Genomic DNA, 22043 nt, shown 5'->3' with positions numbered 1-22043 from the left:
TGGAAACCACTTAAGAGCCAGGAGGGAAATTCAAGTTGAGTCATTACTGCAGGATGTGCAAAGGCCGTACCGGCAGGACCCCTCCCCTCCCCCAACTTGGCATCCTCAGAGGAAATGATTTTGTTTTGCAGCCTCCCCTGTCACCTATCCTGCTCTTCGGGGACAACTGTATTTCCTATCTTAAGACATTTCCAAATGGGGCGTGCTGGCAAGCACTTCTACAAATACATCCGGGAGGAGCCGGCCACACTCCAGATCTGGGGCCCAGTGCCTCCAGGGCTTCTACAGGAAAAGGCTGCAGCTGGCAGGAAGCCTGGGGTCCCCTAGCTTGCTTCCTGGGCAATTAATTAATAATTAATTAAAATAAAAGGTACCAGAATAGAGCAGATTGGAGGCCACTCAGTCCCCAAAGGGTGCTCACTCCCCTTGCTCCCAGTGAAATCAAGACCCCCGGAGGATCCTGTTGTGTTTGCTTGGGCTTCAGCCTCCTCTTTCTCTTCCCAAGTGCCTAGAAACCCACAGATCCACCCACGGGATTCCCCTGCATGTGCCTTTAGCTCTGAAGGCCTACCAGGAGCAACAGCTTCTGCCCCAAGCCCTGTGGAGTGTTCTCACTGCCCCGCTTCCTCAGCTCCGTTCTCTATCAGCATTTCCCAGTCCACCGATGTCATTGCCTGACTGGGACCCTGGCCGGGAAGGATGAGAATAATATCCAGATGGGCATCCCGTCTCGTTTCCTCCAATATACCCCACTGCTACCTCTGTCCCCCTCAGTTAAACGCAAACCCTGGTATAAACCTGCTCATTGCCCTAGAGTGTGTGTGGTCATCACGGTCCTTGGGGTTCCATGGGTGAGGGCACAGGATGGGATGGCAGTGTTTCCAATGGGATCGCTATGGTTACTGGGAACCCTTGCCTGAATAGTTGGTAGCCCTCACCTAACTCAGACAGGTTGATGGCTTCTGCTCCCCAGAAAGGGGACATGTTCTGTTCCTGGCCTTTGCCCATTATCACCGTGGTCACCTAGTATCACCTGGCCAGGATCCAAACACACACAGTGTTCTGGGAACCTGCCATTGCTGGGGGTGGCTATAGTGAGGGTTAAGTCAAGAGCCAGGCCTGTCAAGAGGGGAGCTGAGATTTTAAAGAGTAAGAGTGGGGTGGGGTGGACCACTCTAGGATGGTGCCCTATGCACTGAATGTGGCCATGAGAACTCCCAGGCTGTGGGCACTCAGAGGAGATGTAGGTACAAACCATAGCAGTCTCATGGTACACACATTCCCCGCCCCTCTCCCTACCTCTTTTAACAGGGAGCTCTGCTTAGTTACATTAAAGGCAATGGCTCTGTGCTCGGCAGCACATATACTAAAATTGGAACAATATAGAGAAGATTAGCATGGCCCCTGCGCAAGGATGACACGCAAATTCGTGAAGCGTTCCATATTTAAAAAAAAAAAAAAAGGCAATGGCTCTTCACTTGTGAAGCCAACCCCTGAGGGGAAATCACATTTTTTCAGCAGAAATGTCTTCAGTGACTCTTCAAAAAGTGTCTTATTCTCATTCCCTTCATGGTGAGAAGCTCACAGGACTGGAACAATCCAGGCTTGAGACTCTTCACCAGCTAGTGCCCCAATAAAGGGGGCTCTCCCCACATCTGATCTCCCCAGTGAAGTCCCACCCGGGTCAGGCCTCCTGCTACTGCTTCTATTTCTCCCCTCTGCAGGATGTTCTGTTAGGGAGCCCCAGTGTTCTGTGCTGGCCTCAGCTAGTTCTCTCTGAAGCATACTTCCTCTGGGGGTCCTAGCCACACAAGGGACTTTACTGCCATTGCTCTGTCCAGTCCTCAGGACTTGCCAATTAGCCTCACTGCTTTCAAATCCCGGCTTTGTCATTTATCTGCCAATTCTTTCTTTCTTTCTTTCTTTCTTTCTTTCTTTCTTTCTTTCTTTCTTTCTTTCTTTCTTTCTTTCTTCCTTCCTTCCTTCCTTTCTTCTTCCTTCCTTCCTTCCTTCCTTCCTTCCTTCCTTCCTTCCTTCCTTCCTTCCTTCTTTCTTTCTTTTCTTTTCTTTTTTTTTTTTTTTTTTTTTCGAGACAGGGTTCCTCTGTATAGCCCTGGCTGCCCTGGAACTCACTTTGTAGACCAGGCTGGCCTCGAACTCAGAAATCCGCCTGCCTCTGCCTCCCGAGTGCTGGGATTAAAGGCGTGCGCCACCATGCCTGGCCTGCCAATTATTTCTTTGTCCCCCATCAGAATTCAGCCACCTCACAGATGTGCCAGGCAGCATCTCAGTCAACTGGGCTCCAGCTCTATCTACTCTGTCTCTCTGTTTTACCTGTGAAGCCTGAGTTTCTGAATCTCCAACACTTTGTGTCACTTAGATCTTCCCAAGGTGCAGTGGGGACCTTTACTCACTGATCCGTGTCCCTTGGAGTGCTGTAGGCACAGACATACTGGGGTGCTCTACGCCCTTTCAGTGAGCATAGCAGATGTGGCCAAGTTCCACACACATGAGCCCAAGCCCCACTGCTGTTTGCATAGTCCTACAGCCACGGTAAGCAGCCTCTCTGGGTGCTTCGTGAGCTCAGAGCAGCAAACCTGCTTGTGGTGAGTGCTCTGCTGTGGTGAGTGCTCTGCTGTGGTGAGTGCTCTGCTGTGGTGAGTGCTCTACTTATAGTGAGTGCTCCAGACTGGCTTGGGGTCAAGGCTCTAGCTTTTAAGACTTGGGAGGACTCTATGCGGCACCATTAAGTTCAGGTACACAGAATCCATTCCCTAGCAACAAGGTAAGAAAATCTCACTACACACCACACCAGGAGCTGCGTGGGGAGGAGCAGCCCTTGCTTATCTCTGATCCTGACCTCACCATCGTCATCAGTGTCACGAATTAAGAGGGCTGCTCTCTCTCTCTCCTCTCTCTCATTTTTGTTGTTGTTGTTTGTTTGTTTGTTTGTTTGTTTTTTAGACAGGGTTTCTCTGTATAGCCTTGGCTGTCCTGGAACTCACTCTGTAGACCAGGCTGGCCTCGAACTCAGAAATCTGCCTGTCTCTGCCTCCCAAGTGCTGGGATTAAAGGCGTGTGCCACCACTGCCCGGCTCAGAGGACTGCTCTCTAATCTGAAATTTCATTTCTAAATTCAGTGTTGATTCCTGAGTCTTACAGCTGGTTTCCAAACCTTCTTCACTGATTCACCAAAACACTGCACTGGTAACTGCTGAAGCCAGAGGGCAGGCTCCTCAGGGCCAAATGCTCGCTGATCCATAGACAGGCTCTATGAGCCTCAGTAGAGGAAGAACTTACTGCATGACACTCACCCCTGGGTCCTGAGGGAAGGTGGAGAAGGGGGCTGACATCTTGCTGCTCAGGATAAGCAGGCCACTCAGATAGCCTCTGATATAGGACTGTCACCTCAGGTTTGATTCGAGGAAAACAATGCTCAGAGAAGGCAAATGACACCTAGAGTTTGTTTGCTTTCATATATTTTCAGTCTTGGCCTAAAACATGGGGATAGGCTGGGAGGACTCTTAGGGGTAGGCTGGGAGGACTCTTAACTGCCTCCTCCACTGACGGGTGTGGTACCTGACGGGTGGTAACTGTCCACCAAACTCACACCAGCTGCTTTTGCCTGGCCAAATTTTCCCCAAATTCCTTACTTTCATTTTATTTTAGTATATTTAGATATTAGGAATCAAACAGGGTTGAGCCACACCTCCAGTCTCTGATTTCCATACACCCACATTCCATTAACACCAACTGTGCAGGCTGCTGGGCCACCTACAGCCCCACCAGCTGTGTGCTCACTGCTCCACCCTTCATCCCAGTCTTTGTTACCGTAGTTACCATAGCAGTGACAGTAGGGATGCTGCTGCAGTATTTGAAAAGGCAGGGCAACTCATCTGGCCTTAGATGACCCAGACCCTTAGGTGACTACTGCAGAGATAATCCAATAGGGTCTTAGAGGGGCCTGTGGATCCTGATTTGTGGAGGAGAAACAGGCCTTGGGCAAGGGTCTGGACCTCCTGTGACACACAAGGGTGGTGAGCTGGCTTGCTGTTGACACCTTGACCGAGTGTGACTTGTCCCATCCTACAGGTGAGGATATGGGGGTCCAGACAGGAAAGAACTTAGCCTCAGATCAATGAGCAGCATCAGACAAGATGGCATGGAAACCATTTAGCTCCAGGCCTGTCATGTTACTGGATTTGGCACACGTCAGTGTGATAGGAAGTCTATGTCAGCTTGACGGGGCCCCATCCACACACTGGATAGAGATGTCTATGACCTGTGACTTCCTCTCACCCAACCCATTGAGGGCCTGAGTGGATTGAGGGGTGTTGCTGAATGCCCTCCAGCTGGGACAGCACTGGCCCTTGTTGTAGGCAGAGTGGGTCTGAAACATCAGCTCTTCATAGGCCTGCAGCCGTGGCCAGTAAACCGCAACGTCTATCATGATTAGCTGTCCTGGATCTCAGCTTGCCAACTGCAGACCATGGAGGGTCCTCAGCCTCTCAGAACTCCATGTAACAACTTTCTAGCAAATTCTGTTTCTAGCAAAACATGTGTCACCCCCATGTGGCCAACAGCCACCCTCAGCCTGTGTGTGGCGTGTTGGGTGTGCTGGGGATTTACTGACGGAATAACCTTCATTAAGAAGCGCCAGGGGCTCAGGAGGGGTAACAAGGTCTTTGCCACTCAGCAGCAACAGTAGCTGTCACACCATGGCAGTCCCTAAATAGCTGTGAGATTCTGTCCCACCCCATAACAAAAAATAATGAAATGAAACTCACTCCTTACTAGAGACTTACAGCTATGTCTTTGAAACTCAAGTTTTTAAAGCAAACCCATCGTCATGGTAACCCTCTTAAAACAAGATGTGACCTGGCTCAGAGAACATGCAGGGTAATTACAATACTGCTTTGTATTTAGCTCCACCTTTCTTTTGAGGGCTTTAATGGACCTCACTCATTAAGCTCCACAAACACTCTCTGAAGTCTTCAGGGGACAGATACTATTAAACCCACTTTACAGATGCACACACCAAGGAATAGCAGTCTTAAGTGGCTGTGCCACTAACTGGCAACTTAGCCTTGAGCAAGTCTAGACGAGACCCAGGTCTCCTCTTGTTTCCTCTGTTGTCTTCTCTAACAGACTCCATGCTAGCTTTGGAAAGCCCTCCATCATTAAAGGATTAGTTTCTCACAGCCTGGTCTGGGGATCCCTGACTCTGCCATCTATGTACAAACACTGATGTGATGCAGAGGAAAAATGGTGAGCAGGGTTTGTGGCCATGGGACCACAAAAATGGGAAGATCTGCAGCCACCCACCCGTGAGGGTGACATGACCTAAGACTGGAGCATCAGCCATCCTGATGTCCTAGGGTCCACAATGCTGACATCAAGCCATTCCTGTTCTAGTCTAAGTCCTCTGTCCTGTGCCAGTCCCACTGGCCAAGGCTCTGTCCTCCCTGAGCACCACAGCAAAGTTGCCCTTTGAGCCTGTGCTGGAGCTCTTGGATTCCCGGGTAAGGCTCTGCGGCTTCAGAACTGTTTTACAGGTCTTCCTGGGGCGTCTGCTGTATGCTCTGGGGCCTATTCTGATTTCATTCATCCTTATTCCACACTACTCATTGTATTGCCTGTCATGTCTTCCTCCTCCTCCTGCTTTCGTGGATGCTGGGAGTAGAACCTTGGACTCCTGCAAGAGCAAGTGTTCTTAACCATCTGAGTTATCTCACCTCACCAGCCCTAAACTGTTTTGTTTGCTTCATTTGGTTTCTCTGTGTAGCCCTGGCTGTCCTGGAACTCACTTTGTAGAACAGGCTGTCCTTGAACTTAGGGCTCCTCCTGCCTTTGCTTCCCGATGCTGACACCACTGCCTGTCTATATTGCCTGCATTCTTGTGACTCTTCTGCTTTCCGGTGAAGACAGAAACTGCACCAGAGCAGGACATCCATCTATTTAGTTACTTGCAAGGAGCAGTCAATGAATCAACTGAACAAACCATGGCTTTGCTGTTGGGCCTGAGGAGGAAATAAAGATAACATGGGGTGGGGCAGTGAAGGAGGGGCAGTGATGAATTTTATTCTGAGTGACAAGAGGACCATAATACAGAGAGGAGGACGAGAGGAGGAGGGGGAGCCAGGGAAGGACCCCAGAGCCTAAGTGTAGTGAAAGGGAAACTGGGGGGAGGGGGGTATAGGAGGGTGTAGCACTAAGTCCAGAAGGAAAAGTCTCATTAAGAGGCAACCACCGGCCAGGCAAGGGAAGCTTGGCAAGACTGGAGGGACACAGTGGAGCTCCAACAGAGGAGCAGAGTGGGGCCCTGAGGAGAGATTCCAACATTCCACCCATTCTGCAGAACTCAAGAAGGAACTCAAGAGGAAGAGAAAGCTGCCCCCAGGTCAGTCAGGTGTGTGAGCAGAAACTGGGCAGTGAACTGAGGGAGGCCGGATGGGGAAATCTAACTGGGGAGGTGTTCCGGCCAGCTGGACTCGAAACGCCCTCAACTCCCGAGTCTAGGATTCATCATTCTGGCCTACATCTAAAAGAAACTCAAGGCTACTTCAAGTATATAGCTGGACTCTTTCCCACCTGTCAGCTTTGAAGTCCTATTGGGTTGGGCTGGGAGCAAGGATCATCAAAGGATGAGAACTTCCTCTTCCATCTGATGTGTGTGTGTTGGGGCAGGAGGTGTTGGGGGCATCTCACTAGTCAGGAAGCCCAGGAGCACAGCAGGCCTCCACCTTCCTGCAACTCCCATTCCAGGCTGCCAAGCCTCTATGGAAGCCCACTCACTGGACACTGCTGGACGCTTTCTCAACTGAGGTTCTCTCTTTGAAAATGACCCTAGTTGTGTTTAGTTGACTGCAAAGTATGCGGCACGCCATCCATTTACAGACACCAGATCAGGAACCGACTTCTCTAATGCCATGTTTTCTTTTTTACAAAAAGTTTTTACTAAAACATTTACTTGAGTTGTGTGCACATGTGGAAGCACACACACACACACACACACTCACACAAATACATCTTACGGGAGTCAATTCTTTCTCCCATGTGGATTTCAGAGCCTGAACCCAGGTCATCAGGCTTGGCAGCAAGCACCTTCACCTATGGAGACATCTCACCAGCCAGTCCCTCACCCACACACTGACCCTTCTCTCATGTCCTCTTGACCATATAAGTCCCATTTCTGTTTCCTTATGTTAAACTTTCCCCTAAGGGTTATTTATTTATAATGGATATTTTCAACTTCCTTTTCCCTGCCAACCTTTGCAATTTCATCTTTTTGCATCCCATCTCTGAAAGCTCAGGTGGGAATCACTCCTCAGGCATAAAGGTCTGACATTAAGTTGAATGTTCAGTTCCATCCAACTCAGTCATTTGTGACAGGGCAAGAGAACACAGCGTTCCTCCACCTTGTATTCTTGCTGAGGCCACTTTAGGTTTAACTAGAATTTGATCTCCTCGATGGAGAATCCTGTGGGAAATAATTACCCAACTCTAAGAGGTCAAGATGCTCCAGCTAATTTATCTTGGCTTCTGTTACACTGCTTGCTTGTACAGATCTTTCCCTGCAGTTGCCAAGTGAGATACCAGGATGTGGTTTTGCCTTAAAAACCCCTTATGCTAAAAGCTTGGTGCTGTACTGGGCCTCAAATACCTGAGTGCAGTCACCACTGGCTGGGAAAAGACTTTCGTTCAGCTATGAACTACGTCTGAGTGGTTTTCTCTGGTGGGCACCCCATAACGGCTTAAGTAAACATTGCGTGATGTGGTAGGCATTGTTCGAGAGATTAGATACACAGCCACAAACAAAACATACTGATTAAAACATTCCCCCTAGTCCATATTGAGTTGGCATTCTGGAAACAGGAGCTGACACTGGACAAGCTAGCTGAGAACTCACCGTGGGCACGTTGCACGCTGCTGGGGCATGCTGGCCCATTCTTGAGTGTACCCGACACTTTCCATAGTAAGGTTCTAAATTTACGGTATACTTACTTGTGTGTGTGCGTGAATGTATGAGCATGCATAGGTCAGCCATGATTTACCGTATTCGGTTTCCTTCTTCCACTCAAGAAGACTCTGTGGTCCCCCCCCCCCCCCCGTGGTGACGTTTTGAAAGCATATTAAATGGAGTAGCATTTATAAACGCATGCTGGCACTGGGATGTGACAATGTAAATGGGGCAGAATTGACCAGACAGGAGAGAAAGTAACCCGAGAGGCCTGGGGGAGTGTGGGGAGCTGAGGGAATGCCTGGAATGTTCTAGAAAGAGGAAGGTCGGTGTGGTGACAGCAAACAAAGGAGTCTGTGCCAGGCAGGGTCCTTTAGGGACTCAGGATGTTACTGAATGAGAAGAGAACCAGGGGAGGATTCTGAGGAAAGGATCTAAACTCAATCTTCTTCCCAGAAGCCCTTCTAAGTCCCGCACCCCTGGGCCTGTCTTTTCTGCTGTCTGCCCTGTGTTAATCCTGCCCCTCCCAGCATGCCTGCTTCCTTCAAAGGTTACTGATGAAAATACTTGAAACAGAAGATTTAGGCATCGGGACTGGGATACTGAAGCTTTGAGAGGGATCTGGAGCAGAAGAGCACACATCCCTCAGGAAGCCCAGTCCCCCAGGGCCTGGTGCCCAGCTTTGGTGCTACACTTCTCACACTAGCTCCCAAGTCTCACCAGGAAGGACAGCTGCTGGCAGGACTGGACAAAGCCACATCCTCGTGCTGGTAACGAACAATCACAGGTTAGGGTTGAGCCTGCAATGTCTCCCACAGGCCTCTCACTTAAACATCTGTCCCCAGATAGGAGTTAGGAGGTGTGTGTGGGGGGGTTCTTTGAGGTGGAGGCTAGCTGGCAGAGGTCAACCACAGGTTGCTCAGACAAGCCCTTTAAGGCCATGGCTGGGTTTCCATTTCCTGGCCTGTAGTGATGTGAACAGCCTCTGCACACCCTGACACCCTCTGAAACTAAGAGCCAAGATGAATCCCTTAAGTCCATATTGAGTATTTTGGTGATAGCTGTACAAAAGCAACTGATATAAACACAGAAAAATGACAGAGTAGGATACCAGCATGCACAACAATTTTAAAATGGGAAACTTTGAGAAAGGGAAGAGAGGGCACCAGGGGCTCACAGCCCTAGGAGGGATCTGCTTAATAGTTAATAAAGAGGTAGGGAGGTAGGAGTGTGTGTGTGCGTGCGTGCGCGTGTGCAGATTCATGTACCAACAGTCAGAAAGTTCTTGAGTACACATCACAGGCTAAAGAGACAAGGGTCCACAACACTGACTGCTAACTAATGTGTCCTGCCTTGTGGACTCACCATAGGTACAGCCTAACGACCTCTCATTCTATTTGTTTACATGAGAATCTCCAAAGTATGGAAGCTAAAGTGAATTTTAAATTTCCACAGGCAGGAGTCTTCCTCAGAGAAACTGTCCAAAGAAAAGCATCTACTTTCATAGGCGCTGCCTGTATCAAATAGTACTTCATCAGGAAAAAACTAGGTAATTTTGTGACAAGCTAAAACAAATAGCCAGTAGCATTCACTTATTATTTATTAATTTATACTCTTGATATAAAAATAGTTTAAAAACTATACAAAGGAATATAAGCAAGTCAGTCAGCCTGCCAACATACTCATGCACATAGGCAGGGCCACCCAGCAGTCATCAGGTGACTCAGTCCTGAGGGGCAGAAGACAGTGGGAACAGACACTCTGGCTGGGCCTGGTGGTGCATCCCTTTAACTTCAGCACTCAGGAGGCAGAGGCAAGTGGATCTCTATGAGTTCAAGGCCACAGATTGAATTCCAGGACACCCAGAGCTACAGGAGAAACCCTGACTCAAGTCTCAAACAAACAAATGACAAAAAAACCCAAACCATTCTTTTTTTTTTTTTTTGGTTTTTTGAGACAGGGTTTCTCTGTATAGCCCTGGCTGTCCTGGAATTCACTCTGTAGACCAAGCTGGCCTCGAACTCAGAAATCCACCTGTCTCTGCCTCCCAAGTGCTGGGATCAAAGGCGTGTGCCACCACGCCCGGCTGACCCAAGCCATTCTTACAACATGATAATGTCTTGTTCCAGTAGAGGATCAACTTTTCACTTCATGGAGGCCTTTCCATATCTGAAATGATGCCTGCTTCTCCTGATCATCAGCAGGGGAGAAGACAAGATTTAAGGGCGGGGTGGGGTGGGGGTGGGGAGAGAAAGGGGCAGCCACTTGGAAAAAGCACCCAGGGCCAGGGACTTCTCCAGGTGGGTAGTGGGCCAGTCAGACCACCACCACCATGCATACACATCTACACGGAGCCTGGTTATGATGTCCTTGTGAGAATCCATGGGGAGAAGCACAGCTTCCTAGTTGCTCGTAGGCACATTTCTTTGGTCAGTGAAAGGGCCGGCCTCTTCTGGGTCTGGACCTCAGATGGCTGGCCGACCTACGCAGCTTTTTCCTCTCCTGACGATGCAGTTTCTCAGCCTCCTGTTGCTTCTTTTGCTGTTCAGACTAAAAGAAAGTGAGGTGAGTAGAGGAAAGGGTCTGCTATAACCCTCAGGGAGGAGCAAAGGCTGCCAGTCACACAGTCCTGCAACCAACACTGTGCAGCTCAGCATCACGTCCTGGTGGCGGCAGGAGTTAGACGAAGAACAATTTTCACTGTCAAAGGAGAAATTCTGAATCCCTGGGCAAAAAGAAGTATCCACACACCAGCCTAACCACAAAGTAGGAGCCCCTGGGATGCTCTAAGAGGACTCATGCCTACTTCTGCTTGCACACTGAAACTCTGAATTCATTCACATAGACTTAAAGACAAATAAAAATGTTGCATTTTATCAAATACATATCAAATGTGTATTTTTATTACACACATATTAAAGTGCATTATGACCTACACCTGATTAGATAACTCATTAGGGCTGGCTCCAAAGAGCTTTTGGGTGCTAGGGAGGGAGAGAGAGAGAAAGAGGGGAAGAGGAAGGGAGAGAAAGAGGGAAAGAGAAAGGGAAAGAGGGAGGGTGGATGGTGGATCAAGCCTCCCTGGAAAGAACAGACTTGCTATTATTAACCCCTGGCAGTCTGGCAGGGATGGTTTCCACATGAGTTTTCTATCTTCATTTGCTTGAGAGGTGGCAATGCTCCCAGATCCCACTTTCTTTCCAGTGGCACCCCCACTCTCAGCAGACAATCAGTGCAGAACCTACTGAATAGAGGAGCTAAGGAGTCTGAAATCCATACCAATACTTGCTGTTGGCACTTGGAGCTTTAGCACACTTGGATAAAATGCAGATAGATATTCACCAGTGTTTCCCTCTTGAAAAAAACATCTGAGTTTAAAGAGTGGGTGTGGGGTGATATGGTGAGCCCACAAAGGGCCCATCTCCGCATTCTGGTAGCTTGGGTTCCTATATTACTCCAGGTCCATTTCTGATAACCAATATATCCTGTGCATTTTCAAAATAAACCCTGCCCAGTATGCCCTTCCAATTCCGGTGGAAGCCTCCCTCTGCAATTCAAGGGTCCCTTTCTCACTGGGTGGAGTAGGGGATGGAGATGTAACCACATTTTCCTGGTTCACTCCTATGGTCAACATTATGTCAGGCTGGTGAGGTGGCTCAGTAGGTGAAGGTATCTGCCACCAAGCCTGGTGACCTGAAATTGATCACCTGGGGGGCCAAATGGTAGAAGAGAGAAATAACTAACTCAAGTTGCCCTCTGACCTCCACATGCATGACACGGCACCCATGCACGTACACACACAAATAAAATATATAGAAAATACTGTGTCAGTTAGGCCTCTGCTTCCTAACACACTGCTTAGACTCTTTGCCATGAGCTCACAGGCACTTCCTCCACCAGAGCACTTACTTTGGGCTAATTTGGTAAATGTGTCATTTGCCCTATTTCCTTAGCAGAGAGAATGGGCTGAGCCTTGCAGCCAGTCAGAGCACTGCACTGGTTTCCTGTGTTAACAGGGAGACTCTGGAACCTAGGGACTGCACCTGCCCTGGAGACTAAACTGCACATCATCAAGACCCTCACAGAGTTATTAGCACAACTATTTAATTCTGACGAATAAGGCTCTGGGTTTGTTTCAGTGAGAACTCGGCAGGGGCAGGGGCAGAAGAAGGGGAGAATATTCTGCCCTACATATTAATAAGTTCCCCTCACTCCTCCCCACCCTCAATAGTGTCTGCGTAGCCAGACTGCCTTCACACTCATCATCTTCCTGCTTCAGCCCCAAGAGCAGATTAGGGTTGTGGGTATGCACTACCATGTCTGGCTTATAAAATGCATGTCTTGTTTTTTGTTTGTTTTGTTTTTCAAGACAGGGTTTCTCTGTGTAGCCCTGGCTGTCCTGGAACTCACTCTGTAGACCAGGCTGGCCTCAAACTCAGAGATCCACCTGTCTCTGCCTCCCAAGTGCTGGGATTAAAGGCATGTGCCACCACTGCCCAGCTAAAATGCATGTCTTTAGATGTGCTGAATGCAGATAGACAGGATGCTGGGAGCTCTAAGGATTTCTGGTGTGTGGCCCTGTTGTTACAGTATGAAGCAGGACTGTGGGCAGCTCTGGACAGCTTCTCAGCCTTCTCCAGGCCAAGAGCTGCCAGAGGAGCTGGGAAGAGGCCTCCATTGTTCTGTAGACAAAGCTCCCCACACACAAGGTCTATCATTAGCCTCTCTCCCCAAGGCTGCGCCGGGAGACCATGCCACTGTGTCACCCACTCATCAAGATTTACAGGGCAATTAGCTCTTTTCCAAGTCAGCTTTCCTCTTTCTCCTTGTTCCTGTGCAGCTGCAGCCTACAGCCCTCGTGGGGCAGGGGAGAGGACAGACGCTAGCTGTGGAGACATATGCAGCAGCTCTGATTCCAGCATTAGTACACACAGCCTCCCCGTGAGTTCTACGGGCACTGTAGAAAGCACCTATAGACATACTGGGCAACTCCATGATTTTGCCTCAGTGTATCATATACAATAAACATAGAACAAAGGGAAACGTCTATAAACAAATACACAAATATGTTTCTAAATATATATTTAACAGTGATATACTAAATAGTTAAGAACATGCCAATCAAGTAACAAAACTCATAAATCAAACATTAATTGACATAGCATATTCTCCCAAAGGGTTCTGAAGCCTACAGCTGATTCAGCTCTGATGTCACTTCAAGCAAGTCTCAGGGTATCTCCCCATCTTTTCATTTTACTACAAATCTACAAAATGACATTCAACTTTGTACATTTTGACTTGAAAGTTCTGTGGCGTGGAAATGACTCTGTCTTCTCACTGCCAGAGCCAGGCCTGTGACCAGCATCCTCCCACTGAGCTATCTCCCAGCTCTGAGACAAAAGCTTCGAGTGGGACGGTTACAGATCTACTGAACATACTAGAAAGCACTGACTGGCTTGTTGAGTGTGGGGATGGAGTTCGGCTGTAGTGTTACCTGCATGTGCATGGACCTGGGGAACCGCTAGTAAGCAGTAGGAGAGAAAAAGAAAAGAGAGCATGAGGGAGTAGCCCTTTTCTGTCGAGTTTTCCAACTTCACGGAAAGAACTGACCAGTGAGCAGCTCAGACAGCTCAGGCTTGTGCCAGTCTCACCGGGGCTACAAGGGGCTATGATTATGGAATAGAAGCAGTGCCGCCCTGCAGTCTGCTGGGCAGAGCCACACAGAGAAACTGTGGATCTGGTCCTAGAGATGGATCCTGTTTCAAAGGTGACACAAACTTGCCCCTTATAGATTACAGACAATAAAGCTAACAATAAGCTCTGTTACACAATAAGCCTTGTGTTGACAAGTCATACTCTGCTCATTTGATTTCAGGAGAAAAAGGCTAATATATCAAGTGGTTTTAGCTTAAAATTCTTATCTATTTAAAAGAATACATTACAGACTGACAGAGTTTTGGAACACTGCAAGAACCAACTGCTAAGTGTGTGTTCTTGTGTGAAATCCAGAGCTCCTCCTGTGTATATTGAGAAAAAGAAAACCTCGGGGATTTTATAGCACGTAAGTGGCATGTCAGTTTAGAGAAGCAGCCATAGGGAATGGCAATCACTTTTGCAGACACCCTTTTTTTACTTGATGACTTTGTTGAGGAATCTGACTGAGAAAGAGAAAATTATCTTTTTGAGAAAAGACACCTGTTGTTTTAGTTGTTAGTTAATGGCAGATACTTCAGCAACTTAGTCCCTCCCACAATGTGCAAAAGGCATTAGCACTACAGCGCGCATAAGAAATGGATCTTTGCTGGGCAGTGGTGGTGCACACCTGTAATCCCAGCTCTCGGGAGGCAGAGGCAGGTGGGTCTCTCAGTTTGAGGCCAGTCTGGTCTACGGAGTGAGTTACAGGACAGCCAGAGATACACAGAGAAACCCCACCTTCAAAAACCAAAAATCTAAAAGACAGAGAGAGAGAGAGAGAGAGAGAGAGAGAGAGAGAGAGAGAGAGAGAGAGAGAGAGAGAGGAAGAGAAGAGAAGAGAAGAGAAGAGAAGAGAAGAGAAGAGAAGAGAAGAGAAGAGAAGAGAAGGAAAAGGATCTTCAAGACAATTTAAAACAGATTATCACTGACTAAGAAATCACCCTGGGAAATGACTTTATCTGGGCAAGTCCCTTGGTAGTCCTTTCTAGGTAAGTACTGGGTGTGTCTATCCCCTTCCTTGCTCCCTCAGACAGAGCTCTTGTGTAGCTAGGTTGCACGATGGGCCAGAGAGACCCAGAGGAACATAGCAGGGCTACCTCCAGCATGAGGCTTTTCCCCCATGACTGTTTTTCTGTAGCTGTCACCCAGCTGGGGCTCTGGCTATAGGAAACACTGGAGTAGGGAACACAGCTTTCTCAATGAGAAGAGCTTGGGAGAGAGGTCCCAAAGCCATACACATACCTAGAGCTTTTCTGTGTGAATTAAAAATAAAGTCATGGAACTACTCACCCTCTTGAGAGTAAATGTCAACTGCTTGCTGCCAACAGTGGTGTCCGATACATTCAATGTCCCATGTTTTGCTTCAAGTTTCAAACGATCTTCCAGAGTTTTGCTGTAGGAGGTTAAAAGAACAACATATTCATTAACATGCTTTGATTGACTATTTGGAATAAAGTTTAATTAGGACTGATCATATGAACAAGTCTTTCATGCACATGATAAACAGTAACACTTGTCTAGCAGAGCCCAGAGTTGGCTGCCCTCAAACTGTCATTTTCCATAAGCACACTGTAAAAACAGTGGCTGACAAAAACACTAACTAATTCAATAGTTGAGGACCTCAACCTCAATGGCTGCCACTTAGTTCACTGGACTAAAATTCTGGAGCTAAAATGCAAGGAGCAATGTTTCTGGCCTGTGTCTCCTGGGGTAGTTTGCAGCGATGGTGATTCTAGGTCACTCTATAGTTAAACCAGCGAGGTGGATGGCCATGTAGGCCCTTGTTCACCTACAAGGAACTGGGTGCAAGTTGAGTTTCCAGTCACAGGGGGTCTCTGACACCTTTAGTTTTTCTTCATCAACCTTAGTCAATCCCCATGGACAACCGAACACAAATTCCTCTGTTCACACTGACAGGGAACAGAAACAATTTACATGTTGGGTAAATTCTACCTGATTTCTTTCCATTGAGATGTCTGCTGGTATCTTAAGGTTTTGACACCCTGTTCCAGAATTGAATCTCAATTCACTTCTTGATGAGGTTTTCTAAACTATTCTAGTCTCTTTATACAATGGCTATCTCCATAACTGTTGGTTGATCTGTAATTTTCTTCTTTATACTGAAAAATCCTTATGTGCTTCCAATGCTGGGGAGAGCGCGAGCGTGTGTGTGTGTGTGTGTGTGTGTGTGTGTGTGTGTGTGTATGTGCGTGCGTGCGCGCGCGCGCTGCACTTATACTAAGACAAAACCTTTTTTCTTTATAGTGCAAGCTGGTCTTGAATTCTAGGCAATCTGCTTTAGCCTCCCTAGTCTGCCTGCTCCAGAGCACAGCAGAGGGAACCAGAAAGGAAGAGTGCTGTTTCCCTTGTAGCTCTCTTTCTTCCTCTTCAAACCAAGTGAGTGCACAAGAATAAAATAAAAGCTCAAGGCCCCTTCCATCTCCCACCTTCCCTTGAGGGACCCCACTAAGGACCTCTTAAAGTCCCTACTAAAAACCTGATAGAACAAGGAGCAGGGCAGTTTGTGAGAGACATCCTCTGTCCCCTGGAATGATCTCTGTGACTCATTACGAGTGGATCCCTGCTCTTGAGGGAGCTACCACACAATCAAGTTCCTTTGAGAATTTGAAGCCAAGGTTTGATGTTCACACCATGAGAAGTTCACCGCACTCTATAGCTACCTGTAGCGTGCTAAGCACACCTTCGTTACACAGTCTGAGGCAGGAGTGGTTAGCAGAAAAGTGGCACTCTTTTCTAGGCGATCACGTTATTAAGAAGCACTTTTAAAACACTTTTCATCTTCAAAGTTCTTTACAGACTAACTAATTAATCCTTTCAACATCCCTGAGACAGAAGTATTTATCCTTTATAGATGGCAAAAGGGAGGTAAATGTTAAATGACTTGCCCCAGGCTGTATGTGGATCAAGTCTAAAGCCAGGGTTCCAGGAGGGAGTTTGCTTTTCAGGTGTGTGTGAGACCACAGATTTATACACATCTCTTCAGGAGACATGTCCATCAAGTGTTCCCAGTGACAAGCTTCCACATGACAAACTGGAAGGAATGAAAATCCAGTTGCAATTTTTTAAAAAACTCAAAAGTGAGGCACGAGCTGACTGGTGCAGCAGGCTGTCCATCTAGGCAGACTCCTCAGCCTGGTCACGGCTGCTCTTTTTACAGCTCGAAACGTCGAGCTTCAAAGTTAGCAGGAATTCTGAACTATGGAGCCACTGAGACAAAGTGGGCCACAGAGCACCTTAATTTGGGGAGTAAAAGACTTTTCAAGTCAATTGTGGGAAATTACTACTCTTTAAGAACACCCCGACTTCCTCCACACTAGGGCACATAACTGCCTTTCTCCCAATGTTCTCTCCTCCTGTACCTGTAAAAACTTGTTCTGTCTAGGCTGCTGAGAGAGGCAAGCTGAGTGTTAGGACGAGCCATGGCAGAAGATCAGAGACAGCTCGGATGGTGTGCAGACTTCTACATTAAAGCAAGCTCCCCTCCCCTCCCTTTGAACATCAGTGTGTGGCTGCTACCCGGCTGGTCATCGTCTGCTGCTGAGTGTGACTGGTCAGAGAGAAGATGCAGGACAGACACTGTGCAGCAGCACATGGGACAGGATGCAGGGAAGCAGGCAGGTAGGGGATGGACTGGCTTCCTTTACTTCAGGCCCTCCTTATCCCCCTGAGCCCAGGCTTCAGGTCACTTCAGACACTTTCTAGTTGGTACAATTACGTATTTCAGGAAAAAAAAAAATATAAGCAGGACAAGTTAATAAAAACATTATGCTGATTACAAAGAGAAGACACAGGAATTAAGATTAGAAGCTGAAACATCCAGCTATCCAGGGTAGAACATAAAGGGAAGAGCCTAAATGATTAGTAAGGATACCTTAATATAAAAAAGAAAACGGGCATAAACTACAAGGGGGAAAAAAAAAATCAAATGAGTTATTTATTAGCTGCCCCAGGAAAGGAGAACGACTTACTTCTTTGAGGCTTAAAATACACACATACGTTATAATTTCTTTAATTAGCAACATTTAATTAAAAAAAATCACTCTTCAACCAGTTTTTTAATCCCTCTGCAGGGGAAAGCAAGCTAAAAAGCAGAAGGCAACCTACCTCAGTGTTCCTCAGAACAGATTCTAGTCACATGGTAAACAGAATCCAAACATAAAATACAAACAGTGCTTAGTGTTTCAAGTTTTAATATTAGGTACTCCTAACTCACCAATGGTGGGGGCTCACTGGTTAAGAACATCTCTGTCAAAACAAAACAAACAAACAAACCGGAAAAAAGCCGGACGTGGTGGCGCACGCCTTTAATCCCAGCACTCGGGAGGCGGAGGCAGGAGGATTTCTGAGTTCAAGGCCAGCCTGGTCTACAGAGTGAGTTCCACAACAGCCAGGGCTACACAGAGAAACCCTGTCTCGAAAAAAACCAAAAAAAAAAAAAAAAAAAAGGAACATCTCTGTCCTTGCTGAGGACCCAGTCTGATTCCCAGCACACATCAGAGACCACATCTGTCTAAAACTCCAGGGTATCTGCACTTACATCATGCACATAAACTTAGGTAAGTGCATATACATGCACACTAAATAAGTGCATCTTTTAAATAACTGACAAAACTTTGCTTTTCCTATAAAAGTTTTCAAATACTCTCAATATTGCTAGTTTCCAAGTGGTGCTTCATAAGCTCCAGTGAGGGTGATCAATTTAAGCAGTCAAAAATGTGATACTTCAATCTCTCAGCACACTCAACTAAACAGATGTATGGCATTTATCTGACTCAACAAACATGTTTTCCCTGGGATTCTATTTCTTACTAAACATATCCTCAGTATTCTGTAACCTTGCACATCATACAAAAGGGCTAGCATCTCTCCAATGGCCACATAGCACAAGCCCAGCCTTAGGTCTCCATGTGCCCTCATGAACACAAGCTGCAACCCCAGCTCTATGCTCTGAATGTCAGACTTGCTTCACCTCACAGGGAACACGCTGGACATTTCAGCGCTACCTCAACTGTTCCATTCTGCTTCGGGGTTTAAATCAGTAGCCAGTGTTAGAGTTGGTGTCTGCCTCCCCTACCTTCACACAGCCTTTTGGGTGATAACTTGGCTCTGAGTCTGCAAGCTCCTCTTGCCCCTGGCCTTGGGTAGGGTCTAGGCACATGGACCTTTTTGGGTACAGGGGACAGCTCTATCTCTTCTCAGACTCTCTGACAGTCTGAGTGGCTCCTTGGAAGTACAGTCTCTCTCATACCATTGCTCTAAAGCTGAGAGACTTGACCATGGGTTTCTGAACAGGGGCCTCTTCTGCTTCTATGACTTAATTCTCCGATGAACATGCAGTATTGTTACACAAGCTGTTTGTGTTACTGAGGGAGGGACTGCTGAGGACAGGTCTGACAATGCTAATCTCAGCTGGACAGTTCTCCATGGCTTTCCAGGGGTCTGCTGGGACTTGTCCACACCCCACTGAATGCTCAGCACTGAAACACCTTTCAAAAGACCAGTTCCAACAGGACTCTCACAAACGGTTTCCTGAGTTTTCCCTAAATCAAGCCCCTTTCTTTCTTTTCTCTCTTCTACACCTCTCTGACTCAGAGGATATCTGCTAGGATAGGAGTAACAGACATGTGTCCTTCCTGTCCTCAGAGTCTAGGAGGGTCTTAGCTCATTCATACCAGGCATTCCTTGGATGTTTGATGAATGGATAGGGGGTGGGGAAGCTGATAAGTGGGTAAATAACTCACAAACACAGTTAGCAATGTGTAAAGCATAAAAATTTGTGTTGATGGACATGTGTATTTATCTAAAACCTGCTGACTATTGACTGTTTACTTTCTCTGCTACAAAAATAATTTTCAAGCTGGGCAAGTCTGAGTGAATATTTAAACACAATACATCCCATTTTGTTGCTGTCTTTCCTGGACTGCCTTGTGGTGACTCATGGGATAAACATAAGGAGTTATTTCAGTTCTCTAAAGGATAATGGTTCAATGCTTTACTAAGCTGTATTAAAATCTGCAAGCCCAGGATTTACCACAATAACCCAGTCAAGACTAGCACTCAGTAAACTGCTTTTGCCAGTGCTAGCCAGCCCCACTGGGTTAGCCCTTTAAGAAGCAAGCTAAGTAACCTCCCCAGCTCTTCTCATAGCGACTGTTTTACCCACCGACTGTGCTTTGCTGCAGGGATTCCCTCAGCTGCTGTTTATTCTTGCTTCCTGCATCTTATTTATTTAGTGCAGAGAAGGAGCATGTGTGGTAGTCAGACAGCTTCTAGTAGGCAGCTCTTTCATTCCACCATGAGGGACCTAGGACTAGACTTAGGTTGCCAGCAAGTGTCTTTACCCATTCAGGCACCTTGCTAGACCTGATGTTTACTCTTAAAATTTAAAAGTTACCGGTACAATCTGCATGAGTGTGTGCTGTATGAGAGTGAAGCTGGAAGAGGGAGTCAGGTTCCCTGGGAACTGGACTTACACATGGTTGTGAGCCTTCTGATGTCAGTGCTGGAAGTAAACGCAGGTTCTTTGAAAGAACAGCAAGCACGCTCCACCATGGAGCCATTTCTTCTGCTCTATTAAATAAGAATTTTTAAAAACCCTAAAAATATTTTAAAATTGTGTTTTATGAGTGTTTCATCTTCATATATATGTATCATGTGTGGGCCTGGTTCTGTGGAGTCAGAAGAGGGCATCAGATCCCCTGGAACTGGTGTTTCAGACGTTTGTGAACTACCATGTTGGTGCTGGGAACTGAACCCTATTTGTTGAAAGCAACAAAAAAACAAAAAAACCAACACATGCTCTTAACTTCTGAGCCATCTCTTTAGCCCCTAACTACAAACTTTTCTCCTGCTTGTTTGTCACGTGACTATCCAGCTCCAGCCCACAGGAGAATGATCTCAAGCTCAGTCATCCTCCACCCCCAAAGTGGCCTAATTCCTATGGCTACACCGAACACAATCACTGCCGTTTCCTACCAGGGTTTACCAGGACATGAAGTTTTCTTGAGAAGACCTGAGGGGCAGCAGCTGACAGGCTGTCCTTCCAGTGTCTATTCCATTCCAAGCACTAGCTGGGAGTGCATGAAGCAAGACAAATGCAACAGAAAATAAACAATAAAAGCAGTCTGCAGCAGTGGTCTGAGAGTAACCCTGAACAAAGCAAGTTGCACAGTTATGGTGTGCCCACCCTGCAAAGCTATTTAGCAGTTTCTCAAAAGGCTAAGGACAGAGCAGCAACATGACTGCAATTCCACTCACGTAGGTAAAAACACATTCCAGCCTGAGCTATGGTTAAGCCAGCTTGGGCTCTCTGTAGAGTGACTCTTGTCTCTAAAACCAAAACTAACCAAACGGCTGCCTCGGAAAAAACTCTATCCATGTCTGTCTGTCTGTCTCTCTCTCTCTCTGTGTGTGTGTGTATGCCACTAGCTTCTTTATAGCACACCTTTTGTTAACTGGAACACATGTGCTCCTTGGTTCTAAGGGGAAGGAGTGGCCTACCATCACTGTGTTAGATAAGCGACAGAAGTGTGAAGATGAGAAAAGACATGTCTGAACTCCAGAAGCAACACTGATGCCTTTCCCACCCCACCTTTCTCCCCCTGGACTTTGTAAAAATCCCTTTTCCTGAATGGAAAACCGAGTGCTGGAGAAGGAAGCTCAAGAGGCACAGTAGTATTGGCTCTGCCGAATGTCTCTGGCCCAACCAGCTGCTCCCAAGGGCATCCCAACTCTTCTCTCAGAGACCACTCAGAGTACCCAGTGTTATCTCAATGCTCTGCTTACGGAGTCTCAGAGGGAAGATGCACTTTGATACTTGACAACTGAAAATAGTTCAAAACAGGACGACTTTTCTGAGGGCTGATGCTCTTTCATGCTGGTGAACATTTAGAACAGAGCCACATACAGCATGTAAGGTGGACAGCCTGGGAGCAGCACGCATATCACATGCTGCACAGCATCTCCAGGGCATGCTTGGCATCCCACGGAAGCTTGGCACGCACTAAAAGGAGCTCCTCTCTCCTGTGTCTAAGGGCCTGGCAGCCACCACTCTTCCTATCTCCCTGCATTTGACTACTCTACTGATCTTCTATCTCTCCATTCAGTTGGAAAGGACTTAATATTTCAAGCAAAATTCTGAGTAAATTTCCAATAATCAGGTAACTGAGCTAGGTAAGGTTTGCTATGTTTGTCTCTCTCTCTCTGTGTATGTGTGTGTGCACATGTATGCAGAGGCTGGTGGCCAAAATTGAGTACCTTTTTCAATTACTCTCCATTTTTAAAATTAATTAATTAATAAATTACTTCTGAGACAGGGTCTTTCTGTACAGCCCTGGGATTTGCTAGGAGTTTAGGTTGGCCTTGAACT

General features: G+C 47.0%; 1 protein-coding gene and 1 non-coding gene across 2 annotated transcripts in view; one reads left to right on the top strand and one right to left on the bottom strand.

The window, feature by feature from the left end:
- The first annotated feature begins 1347 nt into the window (after positions 1–1347).
- LOC115032906 (U6 spliceosomal RNA) lies at positions 1348–1449 on the top strand. Its single transcript, XR_003838553.1, has one exon. It is a non-coding gene; the product is annotated as a U6 spliceosomal RNA (small nuclear RNA).
- An 8101-nt stretch (positions 1450–9550) lies between these two features.
- Nol10 (nucleolar protein 10) overlaps positions 9551–22043 on the bottom strand; it is an 82420-nt gene continuing 69927 nt past the window's right edge. Inside the window, exons 20-21 of the mRNA XM_021178984.3 lie at positions 14945–15047; positions 9551–10510 (exon numbers count right to left, since the gene is read on the bottom strand). Of these exons, the coding sequence (XP_021034643.1) occupies positions 10391–10510; positions 14945–15047 (223 nt within the window). The 3' untranslated portion in view covers positions 9551–10390. The remainder of the gene's footprint in view (positions 10511–14944; positions 15048–22043) is intronic.

Source organism: Mus caroli, unplaced genomic scaffold (genome assembly GCF_978045245.1).
Source record: "Mus caroli unplaced genomic scaffold, Mus_caroli_1 scaffold_14, whole genome shotgun sequence".
Lineage (NCBI taxonomy): Eukaryota > Metazoa > Chordata > Mammalia > Rodentia > Muridae > Mus > Mus caroli.
This window is presented reverse-complemented; position numbering and strand designations above follow the sequence as displayed.